Here is an 11,238-nt window from a genome sequence, read left to right as displayed (position 1 = left end):
CACATTCATAAAGACAAAAAACCTGCCTCAATACAGGAATCTTGATTCAGAAGTGTGTTTAACAAAGACTTAGAGTTCATGTCTTAGCCTGAAGGAACACAAGATAGTAACAAGCAGAATGTAACACCATACAAATTGGACGGCCCAATATACAGTTTTTAATCTAATAAAAATGTGAATAAAGTTGGGGCTGGAGTGAAGGTTCAACGATAAGAGAACTGATCCAAGTTTGATCCAGCACCCACAAAGCAGCTAATCCACACCACCAGCTGAGGGGACCCAACACCCTTTTCTGGCCTGTACTCATGAGGGGTGGTCAATACATGTAGGTGAAAACACCATTCCACATAAAATAAAAAAAGCAAACTTATCTGCAGAGAGACAGCACACCAAACTGCAGAGACATATATATTCATAAGCAGTTTATTCCAAGTATGTCATTCTGTAATCACTGAAAGATGCTTGTTATTTGGCTTGGCTATGTATTTAATAAATCATCTACACAAACAATACAAAACATAAGAAATGTACAAAGCTATACAAAATAACTTAATACTTAAAAACTAGACTGATACAGTCCAAGATCTCTTTCAGAGCACTATGTATTTATAAATCATGTATGTTTAAGTGGGTGAAAGAAAGGATGCTTTAAAGCTTCCCTGAGAGTGATTCTTTTGGCTGGATCATACTCCAACATCTTCCCAATGAGGTCAAAGAGAAGCTCATGTTCGGCATCCTGAGAAAGCATGAACTCCTGAAACAGAAAAACATTCTTACCACCTGCTGTACTTCCTCCACCATAAAAACAGAAGGAACCTCTTCACAATCATGGGATGCCAGGTCAGGCCTGCTTTTTAAATCATTATTAAAATGTTTCTAGGAAGAGGAAGGGTAATGGCCAGTTACAATGGTGTACACCTGTAATCCCAGCACTGGGAAGCTGATGGAAATTTCTGAAGCCACCCCAGACTAGACATTAATATGTACCTGTATATATTAGATGTACCCTGTCTCAATAAAGCAACACTCAAAACCAGAGAGACATTAGAGGGTACAGGTTAGCAGTAGACTGTAACAGCCAGATTGCATTACACCCTGAAGAAGAAGAAGATGAAAAAGTGGGAGTGCAAGTCCTGGTTAGGTAAAGACCACCTCGGCTTACCTTCAGAGGCTTACAGCGCCGCTTAACGTATCTGCCAGCAGAGCTGTGTTCATCCCAATCCACTCGATCATGATGGAAATATTTACGCTTCCTAAAACAGTTAAATGTTCACATTTACCAGGCTGACCTCTCCAAACTTAATATTGGGCAAAGATGATCAATTACTGTATTTTTTCCAAATTTAATCTTTTTTTCTAGAGATTTAAGATATGTTCAAGGATTAGAAATACTGTTATTCACCATCAACAATGCAATATGCTATTTAACTGAAAAAGAATTTTTAAGTTTCAGTCAGAATCCAGTGGTACTGAATATGACAGGCCTCAAGTAAAACCTACCTGGTTTTCTGTACCATGTGCTTTGGCAGTGGTCCAAGAATCCTTTCCATCATTGCTAAATGTTCCCTGCTATCATGAGTCTGAAATAAAAACATTTGTTAGCCAGTAACACACATCCCATCATGACAATCTGACAACCCAATGCTAGTTCTCTGGTCCCAGCTTTTCAGAAGTCAAAAGAAGATTAAAAAAATGGCATACAGCAAGTTGCAGGAGAGCAAAATATTGTTAAGCCTGAAGCTTGCCAGTGATCATCCCTAAATGGCTGAAGACAACTGCTTACAATATTTCTAAAACTTCCTAAGACAGATCACACAATTTTAATTTCTTGTGTTTTATTATAAGACAAAAAAATCTGTTATGTAAATGTGTTCTTTGAATTAAAGTAGTTTTTTACACAAATGAGCACTTTTTAATGCATAGCCACTAAAACACACCATTCATTGTCACTTACCGGAAAAACTGTAAATCCAAGGTAATACTCAATAAGAATACAACCTATACTCCAGACATCACATGGTTGTGACCACCCTAGGGCTGCAAAGAAAAGCACAATGTCAGGGAGATAGCCTCACTATTTTTGAAAGACATTTTATCATTGAATTCCAAATTTCCGGCCCTGGAAGTATACACAAAGTAAGTTAGGTTAGCAAAACCTGTCAAGAGCTGAATTTATTTCAGGCACTCTGCCCACAAAGGATAAGTTGTTTGATCTAATCTTGCATTTTTATTTTTGTTCAGCACACTCCAGAAGCATTAGACTGCACCATACCGTCTCCCTGACACAATTAGGTGCATGGCAGACATCCAATTTGTTCTTTAAAACACTCTTTTCAGTAAGACTGTAACTCAGGTTAATCTTGAGCAGGAGGATCTTCCTGACTCAGCCTTTGGGTGACTAAGTGACAGCCTCTGGGCTAACTGACACATGCCCCCACACCTGGCATTTCCTATTTTTGAAATAGGATTGATCTTACCATGTGACTCAGACTGCCTTCTAACTCAAGAGATCCTCTGATTAAAGGCATATGCCACCATGCCCAGCAATTTCAGGATTCCTTAGCACAATTTCTAATACTGTTTTTAAAATGCATTATTATTATAATCCTGGGTATTTCTCCACAAGCCTTGGCAGGTTAGGTAAGCACAGTACCACTGAGCTACATTCTGCAGTGTAGAGAATTACTTGATCAACAAAACAGTCATACAAATAATACCCCAAACTACAAATTTTATGTTGGATTCAATAAAGCAGTATAAATTATTTATGCAAACAAGTACTAACCTAAAATAACTTCAGGTGCTCTATAATGTCTTGTAGATACCAATGTACTATGATGTTCATCATCGTATGTTGCACTTCCAAAGTCTACAACCTTAATATCTGGATTCATTAAGGTACGTTCATCACGTTTCTGAAATCAAAAGTGGCAAGTTATGAAGGCAAACTACTGAAACAAAGCAATCATTAAGCACCATGATTATCCTGTTTTAAGGGGCTTACCATTTTGGGATTATAAGCCTCTGTGTAGTCAGACTTCACAAATAAGATGTTTTCAGGCTTTAAGTCTGTATGAGTCAATTTATTACTGTGCAAAACTAGAAAAAAGAGTTACTTTAACTGTAGTCTCAAAATCAAAACAAAATCACAAGCCCAACATTGTAACACATGCCTATAATCATAGCACTCAAAGCACTCAAGCTGAAGCATGGAAATCTAAGTCTAAGACTTAATATTTAATGAGACTGTGTCTTTTTTTTTGGTGACAGGGTCCCTCTATGGCCCTGGCTTTCCCAAAACTCACTATTTAGACCAATCTGGGCTTGACCTCGAGAGACTGCCCTGCCGCTGCTACTTGAGTGCTGTGATTAAAGATATATACCACCCCACCTGGCTGAGATGTTGTAAAACAAGAAGAGAGTCTGGTGAGATCGCTCAGTGCTGAAGAGCATATACTTGTATTGTTCTTTTGACCTGGGTTCAATCCCAGCACCCATAAGTGGCTTACAACCACCTGAAACCTCAACTCCAGGGGGATTTGACACCCTACAATCATGTTTGTGCTGTGCACACACAAAAATTAAAATAACAAACAAAAAAACAACAAACAAAACCCCAAACCTCTAGTGCCTTCCTACATACTTTAAAAAAGTAATCAATATAAACTTAGTCTAGAAGAAAAAACCCCAGAGAGGGTGTGGGGATACATGCCTGATAAGATCCATCCATACAATGTTTTATCTATCCATCCACAGCTCTCATGTGGTTTGTACTTGGGTAAGACACTGAGAACTGAGGCCAGCTCAAGGTTATACAACGAGAGCACAAGGCTAGCCGGGACTCTACGGTGAGACTATGCCTCTCAGTAGTAAAGTTAGCTGAGAATATGACTCCCATCTGTAATCCCAGCAGTTAGCAGAAAAAGGTCACTCAGGGGGTTGCCAGAAAGGACAATGGCAACAGGTTGTTCAAAACCATGCTTTTGGTTTATATATCTCATGTCAGGACAGTTAGGGCTACATTTTGAGAAACCCGGTCTCAAAACAGGAAGGCAAGCAGGCGGGCGGACATCTTATGAAGCTGAGATTTGTTATTTTCTAGGACTCCAGGGTAAATCAGTTTTATGGAGATATATATATATATATATATATATATATATATTTTTTTTTTTTTTTTTTTTTTTTTTGAGAAAAGGTCTTATTCAAACATAGATAAAAAGTCACTTTAAAATTCTGATCTTGGGCTGGAGATGGCTCAATGGTTAAGAGCACTGGCTGCTCTTCCAGAGGACCTGAGTTCAATTCCCAGCAACCACATGGTAGCTCACAACCAGATATAACAAGATCTGATGCCCTCTTCTGGCATACAAGTGCACATGCAAATAGTGCACTCATATAGATAAATTACATACTTTTTAAGGTTTATTATTTATACAGTATTATGCTGCATGTGTGCCAGCAGGCATACATGTGCTCTTAACCGGAGTCATCTCTCCAGCCCTCAAGCACCAACTTAATCACATTCCTAGCTTTCTATGTTAACTAATACACTATTCACCAAATTAAACACTACAGACTAACAACTTATAATCAACTAAATCTTATTTCACACTAAATCACTTCTTTCCTCTGGAGACTTAATCCAAGGATATGTGCTTAAGTCACTCCTCCCACTCCAGCTGTGCAATATTATTGTCAATTACAGTTACAGACACGGTTTCTCTGTGTAATCTTGGCTGTTCTGACCAGGTCGGCCTCCCCCACTGTGGCCATCACGCCCAGCTTTTAAACCATTCTTAACAAGCTTTCTCTATTTAAATCAGTATCACCCCATTCCCCAACCCATATTTACTCTCATGCCAGGCTTTTAAACCTCACATTTAATCTCATCTTTTAGTCTTCTGAGGTGACATGGACAGAATAAAAAGGCCTCATTTTTGTCACTGTACTAAAGCCCCAGGCTCCACCAGGCTCTCTCTTTTGAATATCAAATTAGTCTGAAATTAGCCTCAAACTCAAATTTTTGGAAGACATGTCCAGAACTTACAATTTACAGATTTGCATATTTGATATGCCATCTTCCTGATATGATCCATTCGAAATGGCAGAAAACCATTTTCCTTAATGAAGTCATAAGTACTAAGTCCCAGAAGCTCAAACACAATGCAGATGTGACCACGATGCTCAAACCACTCCAACATCTGGACACAGCGGCTACAAACACATGAGAAATAACTTAATAGAGCTTACAATTCAAATCTATCTGAAACTTTTCCCCAAGTTTTAATTTGATACTTACAAAGTACTGTGGGGATCTGTGGTATTTAAGTGTTCCAAAACTTGTATTTCTGATCGAGCAGCTTCACAATATCTATCCACATTTTTAACTATTTTTACTGCTACACGTTTACCTCCCCTGTTAAATAGAATAAATCTAGGTTAAAAAAGATGAAAATCTGGCAGCTCACAACTGTCTGAAGGCTTCCATCCCAGAGGATCTGATGTCCTCCACAGACAGACATATGCAGACAAAACACCAATGATTAAAAAAAAAAAAAAAAGATATTCCCAAGCACCCTGGAAGCAGAGGCAGGAGGATCTCTGAGTTCAAGGCCTACATAAGTAAGTTCCACGACAGCCAGGGCTACATAGATGCCCCATCTCAAAAAAAGATACTGCAATTCATTGTTAAGTAAATTGTCATCTTTAATCATATCACTACTTGTGAGTTATCCTTGGTTCCTTCAACTTAAGAAGATATAGGTGAGTAATTTAAGTTAATACTATGTTGGGTTAAATAACACTACCTCAATATGCCCTAAGACAAATGCAGTCTGTTTCTTATACTGGCCACCATTGTCAAATACTATCTCAAATTATCCTCTGATCTATGTTATCAGAAAAGCTGGTGCTGGGTCAGAGAACTGTACAGTCTCTTCTGAACCAACTCATTTACAAAGTGTATGCTATTCTTGAGGCAGGAAATGTACAGGTAACTGGTAAAAGTGGCTGCTTTGCATGAACAGAGCACCATGTCTTATCCCCAGCACCAAACACATACATGTTTCATTGATTCAGAAGAAAAAAAAAGATAAAGGTGTAAGAAAAAAAAAATGTCTAACAGTCATGTACAGCTCTTACTCCAGAATTCAATTCCCAGTACCTACAGTGGGTAGGGGTAGCTCATAACCACCTCTACTGATACCCTCTCTTTTGGCCTCATGCACACACAAAAATAAAAATCAAAACATTATTAGTATTTTGAATCCCTAGGTCCGATTACCAACATGGGTTGAGGGGTGTGAAAAGCACTAATCAAGCTTGACGGAAACAATTACACCTTTAACACCTGCTTAGAATAAAGTAACATCAGCCTAATTCATCTAAAGAAAAAAAGCCCCGTCTCCTTATATCCTTTGGTGCAAGGGGTTAAACCCAAGAGCTTTCTGTCCCTCCCCATCAGAAAGCTGCACACACTGGCATATGTGGTGTGCATAGTCGAGACCCTGTCTCAAAATCAGAGACTCACCAAACAAGCCAAGGCAAAGTACCTCTACCTATGACCTTCTCAGACTCCAAGGCAAAAGACCCAAGTCAAAGGTTATATGGACATAAGCTAAATTAATTTTCTCTACTGAAGAACTTCACTTAAGAACACTTTAGCCAGGCAGGCATGGTAGCTCACACCTTCAATCCTTGCATTCAGGGAAGCAGAGGCCGGTGGAATTCGAGTTCAAAGCCAGCCCGGTCTATAAAGAGTCCAGGACAAACAAAAAGAAACCTACATTTTATAGCCAGATGGTGGTGGCACATGCTTTTAAATCCAACACTGAGTCTACAAAGAGTTCCAGGACAGCCAGGACAACACAGAGAAATCCTGTCTTAGAGAGAAACTTAGTTGTGGGGAGGAAGACTTACAATTTATGATCGATGCACTCCACTACTTTCCCAAAAGCACCTTCACCTAAAGTATCAACAATTTCATCTAAAAAAGAGAAATAAATTTCATTCATAACAGGAAGTGAGAACAATATATTTATAAGTGCTATAATTGCAGATTATTCTAGGTGATGCTGCAAATTTCCTTATCACTAATTACATTACTTATCAGCCAACATCATCCAAAAGCATACAACTATTCTTAGATCTATTTTCATTCTCAGGCTAATTTCATTAACTTGATTTACTGTTCTGGAATTTCTGTTTAACATTAAAAACAAAGAAAGCAAAGACACAATCCCCTCCCACCAAAAAAAAATGAAAGCAAACAAAAACAACAACAACAAAAAAAAAAAAAAACAGAAAGAAAAAAAGATTTCCAAATCCCTAAAATCTTAATCTATATATACATATAGATTATGTTATCTGAAAAGTTAATAAGTGTTGAAAAATATTCTATACATCTTGCACTTAGTACGTCTCCACTCTGACAGATCAGGTGACCCTCCTCATCATCCTCTACACTCCTGGTTCTTTTCCTTCGGTGACTCTTCTGGAAACGTCAAGTGGGCGGCACCAAGATCATCCAGCCAATCAATATACCCGAGTGAATTCAGGGCAGAATACGAAATTCATTCAGCGGGGAGATATTCAGGCATTCAGATACGCGCCAGGCCACAAACGGTTGGCAGGAGCAATTTCAAATTCAGTCCCCAGAAATTCACAGGGCACATAGTTTATGTTAACAGGAGAAAAACATGGCAAGGAACAGATTTTCAGATAAGACACTCAAAGTGGTAAGGCAACAAAACATAAACACAATTGTTTTTCTTTTTTAAAAAATGCTTATCTGTAGCATTCACTGAAACATAGTGTCCTAATTTAATGCTACAAAACTGTAGGCTGTAGGATTTACTTTAGTACACTGTGGCCAAATTTAAATTTGGCCTAACTAAGAAATACTGAAACAGTAACTAAAACCACAGCCCTAATTTGGGGAGAAAAAAAGTGATTTGGTATAACATTATAGCATTGATTTCCAAATACATGAAACCATTAAGTTCAAATCTGTACTTTGCTTAATGAGAAAGATTATAGAACACGTTAATAAGTCATAACCCTCTCACAAAAAAAAAACATCTAATTCTTTGGAATAAACTGAACTTATCAAAATAAGAGTTCTTAAAAATAGCACCAAGAAAAATCTATCCAAATATATATATATATATTTTGCCAAATATATTACTTTTTAAGTTACCCCCTCCACTAATATACTGGAATGGCAATCAATTGCTAATTAGTGACTAACCTATTATTACAGAAATACGTATTTGTTTTCATGAATTTCTTATGTAAAACACAAATACTGAAAACAGTACTCCTGAAAGGTAGAGTTGTGATGACTTTCACAAATTTTTCTCAAACACAAATCTGCTTCCTGTTCTCCATGGAAAATAACTTTTAAAATGTTTAAAAAGTGCTCATACCCCATGTGAGCGAAGACGTGAAGTGCCACTGTCATGGCGACTCCTGTGTTTACTTTTGTAACTGCTTCTTCCACTTCTACCAGAGGACTTGCTACTGTGATTTTGATATCTGCCATCATGGCCTCCATAGTGATATCCTGGCTCACATCCCATGTAGTCATTCCTATATTCATCAACATAGCGTCGACTATGATAACCTTTCTCATTTATGGGTCTGCTTTCCAGATAATAGCTGGAGGAGAAAAAAGGTTGTTTTATGGCAACTCCAGAACACACACACACACACACGAAACACCCAACACCAAATCTCAAGTTCTCTTTGCAGTGTAGAAGACTGAACTCAATGCCTTTGTCCAAGTCAGGTTTTCTACCACTTAACTATAGCTCTTCATTAATCCCTTGATTATGCAGTTAATAACACCACTTTTATCATCCCATAAAGCTCCAGGGCTTCATTCATGGTAGGCAAACATTCTATATCTGAGCTACATCCCCAGGCCAAAAATCTATTTTTATTTTGCAACACTTTATGTGCTTGGTTATGTGTACTTGTCTGTGTAGTACTAAGGAGTGCCAGCAGAGGGCATGAGGTCCCTGGAGCTGGACTTACAGGTTATAGTGGCAGTGTGCTCGGAGAGCTACAAGAACAGGCTGAGACATCTTCCCAGTCCATAACTGCCATTCTTACCTATCCGTTGTTTTGGAGTGATTATATTTGCAGCGCTTATGCTCCCAGGCACTGCTATTCGATCTCCTCTTTCTTTTATGACCACTGCTGCATCTCCATGTTCCATAATCCCAATCTCTTTCATCCCAGTCGTGATAGTAAGTTCTCTGTGAATGTCTCATCTACACAAAAGACAAATTTTCCCAGTTAAATTGTATTCTGTGTTGATACTTTCTTTGCAAATTCCCACTCGTTTTGATCTTTTCTTCCCAGCATGGTCTCACTATGTAGTTGTAGTTGTGTAGCCTAGGCTGCCTCTTGCCTTTGGAACACTATGATTAAAGGCATCTCCACCCAGTTTTGACCTTTCGTTTTAAATCAAAGTTCTGAAACTGTTGTAAACTGAAACCGTCTCAGAGTCTGGAATCTAAATTTTACTTACAGATTTTTCTACCTTGTTCTTACCATATCCAAATTTATAAGCGGCTGGCCTCCCTTTTATGCTGAGTCAGCAAACTCTGGCCATCACGGATGAAGGCACTTAAACTGTTTTCGAAGCGCGGAAGCGCTAGGCTGAGTAATTAGCGATGTGTAATCGCTGGGTTCTCCTCCCCGTCACTAAAGGTAAAGGGTATCCCTGAGGAGTACATTTTACAACTTTGTTTACAAAGGAAAATTTAACTTTCCTGTTACAAAGTACTCCGTTAGAGCCTAGTTTTAACACAAAGAGGATTTCACGGCCTCTAGAGATAACTAGAGCTGCCTAAGTCTTCAACCCCTCTGCAAAGCACTTTGATTTTCTCTGACGAGCCCTGTCCGTGTGCCTTCTGATCGTTAAAGAGCCCAACCCTGCTGCATACTGGCTGCCTCCGAAATTCTTTTCCTCCGTGCAAGCCAGGGTCCGCCCTGGCCAAGGTTTCTGAGAACCGGGGTGACCCACAGCGCCCCACCCTGACAAGATCACGCCAGCCGTGGGTCCGGCCCGACTAACAAGTCACTGGAAAGAAGCTCGGAACCCCCAACCGCGTCCCGCCGCCTCTTTCCTCGGGCGCCCAGGTCGGGCCCTGGGCACCCCGGGAGGCGGCGGGCGGAGGCCGCGCCGGCGGCGCCACCCCCACCCCACCCCGCCGCCATCTTAGGCCGGCCGCGACGGCCGTCGCTCGGGGCGCCCGGCGGCCAGCGCCGTCCCCACCCGTCCCGAGGCCGGCGGCCGCGAGTCCGCAGCGCCGGGCAGGGCGCCGCTCCGGGGGCTCCGCCGTGGGGAAGGGGGGGGCGCAGCGGGGTCGCCGAGAGGCGCCCAGGAAGAGCAGACGGTGGGGCAGCGCCCGGACACGACCAGAGGCCCCGACGGACACCGCGCGCGCCTCACCGTTCCGCAGAGACGCCAACGCCGGGGACAAGGCTCGCAGGGCGACGGCGGGAAGCGCGCAGCCGACGGCGACCAACTCCCAGCACAAAATGGAGCTGACAGCCGCGCCGCGAGAGTCTTGTCGAAAACACCGATGACGCGCGGGGCGGGGCCTACGCCGGTCCCGAGTGCGCAGGCGCAGCTCTGCTTCCCTGCGTGCGCGGAAGACAGGGTGTGGGCCGGGGCCATATTGGTGCGGCTTCCAGAGGGTTCCATGAAGCTGCAGCTTACGGTGGTAGTCTCCTCCACGCTCACAAAAATCCTCAATGTGACCCTGCGAACGAGGAGGGCGGGGGAAGCAAGGTGATAGGTAGTACGTGCCCTGCTTGCAAACGTTTAAACGTTTTACACAGCGCCAACAAGGTAGCTCTGCTTACTAATTTGCTCTGACGAAGGTTGTGTGACCTATTTTAAACTAGTTTTTAGTGGTTGGGTATGACAGAAAACCGAAATTACCGGCAAGCATTTAGAAGTGGAAGAAATGGGTGAACAGGACCCTGATAGTGTAAGATTAGTAAATGGTCTTGTAAACCCATCATCCCATCTATTTCCCTGGTAACACTAAAAAAGGTAAACATCAGCTTTGCAACTCCTTTTGCCTTTGCAGTTAAAAAAAAAAAAAAAAAGGAATACCACTGGTCCTAGGCAGAGGCCAGACAATGTGATACGATTGAAAGATTTGAACATTAAATATCATACCTACTCCTTTAAGAGTTCATCAAGCCCTGGTCGTGGTG

At 41.1% G+C, this 11,238-nt stretch overlaps 1 protein-coding gene across 2 annotated transcripts; it reads right to left on the bottom strand.

Moving 5' to 3' along the window:
* Positions 1-407: 407 nt before the first annotated feature.
* Clk1 (CDC like kinase 1) lies at positions 408-10,592 on the bottom strand. Of its 2 annotated transcripts, none has more exons than XM_055616551.1 (13): positions 10,463-10,592; positions 9,115-9,275; positions 8,427-8,658; positions 7,402-7,492; positions 6,919-6,985; positions 5,300-5,416; positions 5,048-5,214; positions 3,005-3,099; positions 2,786-2,915; positions 1,955-2,037; positions 1,501-1,580; positions 1,163-1,253; positions 408-754 (listed from the first exon to the last, which is right to left on the bottom strand). In XM_055616551.1, the coding sequence occupies exons 2-13, from the start codon at positions 9,273-9,275 to the stop codon at positions 614-616; spliced, it is 1,455 nt and encodes a 484-aa protein (XP_055472526.1). In that variant the 5' UTR covers positions 10,463-10,592; the 3' UTR covers positions 408-613. The 2 variants fall into 2 exon arrangements, with proteins under 2 accessions (XP_055472526.1, XP_055472527.1); XM_055616552.1 differs by having other exon boundaries at positions 7,402-7,489.
* Positions 10,593-11,238: the final 646 nt, after the last annotated feature.

This window comes from Psammomys obesus, unplaced genomic scaffold (assembly GCF_907164565.1).
Source record: "Psammomys obesus unplaced genomic scaffold, mPsaObe1.curated_primary_1811, whole genome shotgun sequence".
In the NCBI taxonomy this organism is placed as follows: Eukaryota; Metazoa; Chordata; class Mammalia; order Rodentia; family Muridae; genus Psammomys; species Psammomys obesus.
The sequence above is the reverse complement of the archived record's forward strand: the minus strand, read 5'-3'. Positions and strand labels throughout refer to the sequence as shown.

What these genes read in the sequence shown, in the direction of transcription:
- Clk1 (XM_055616551.1), bottom strand. Translation starts at nt 9,275, where the DNA reads ATGAGACATTCACAGAGAACTTACTATCACGACTGGGATGAAAGAGAT. An exon ending in AGACGTACTAAGTGCAAGAT is followed by an intron (nt 6,986 to 7,401) that starts GTATAGAATATT and finishes TCTCTTTTTTAG; the next exon opens with ATGAAATTGTTGATACTTTA. An exon ending in GGCGCTGTAAGCCTCTGAAG is followed by an intron (nt 755 to 1,162) that starts GTAAGCCGAGGT and finishes TTTCTGTTTCAG; the next exon opens with GAGTTCATGCTTTCTCAGGA.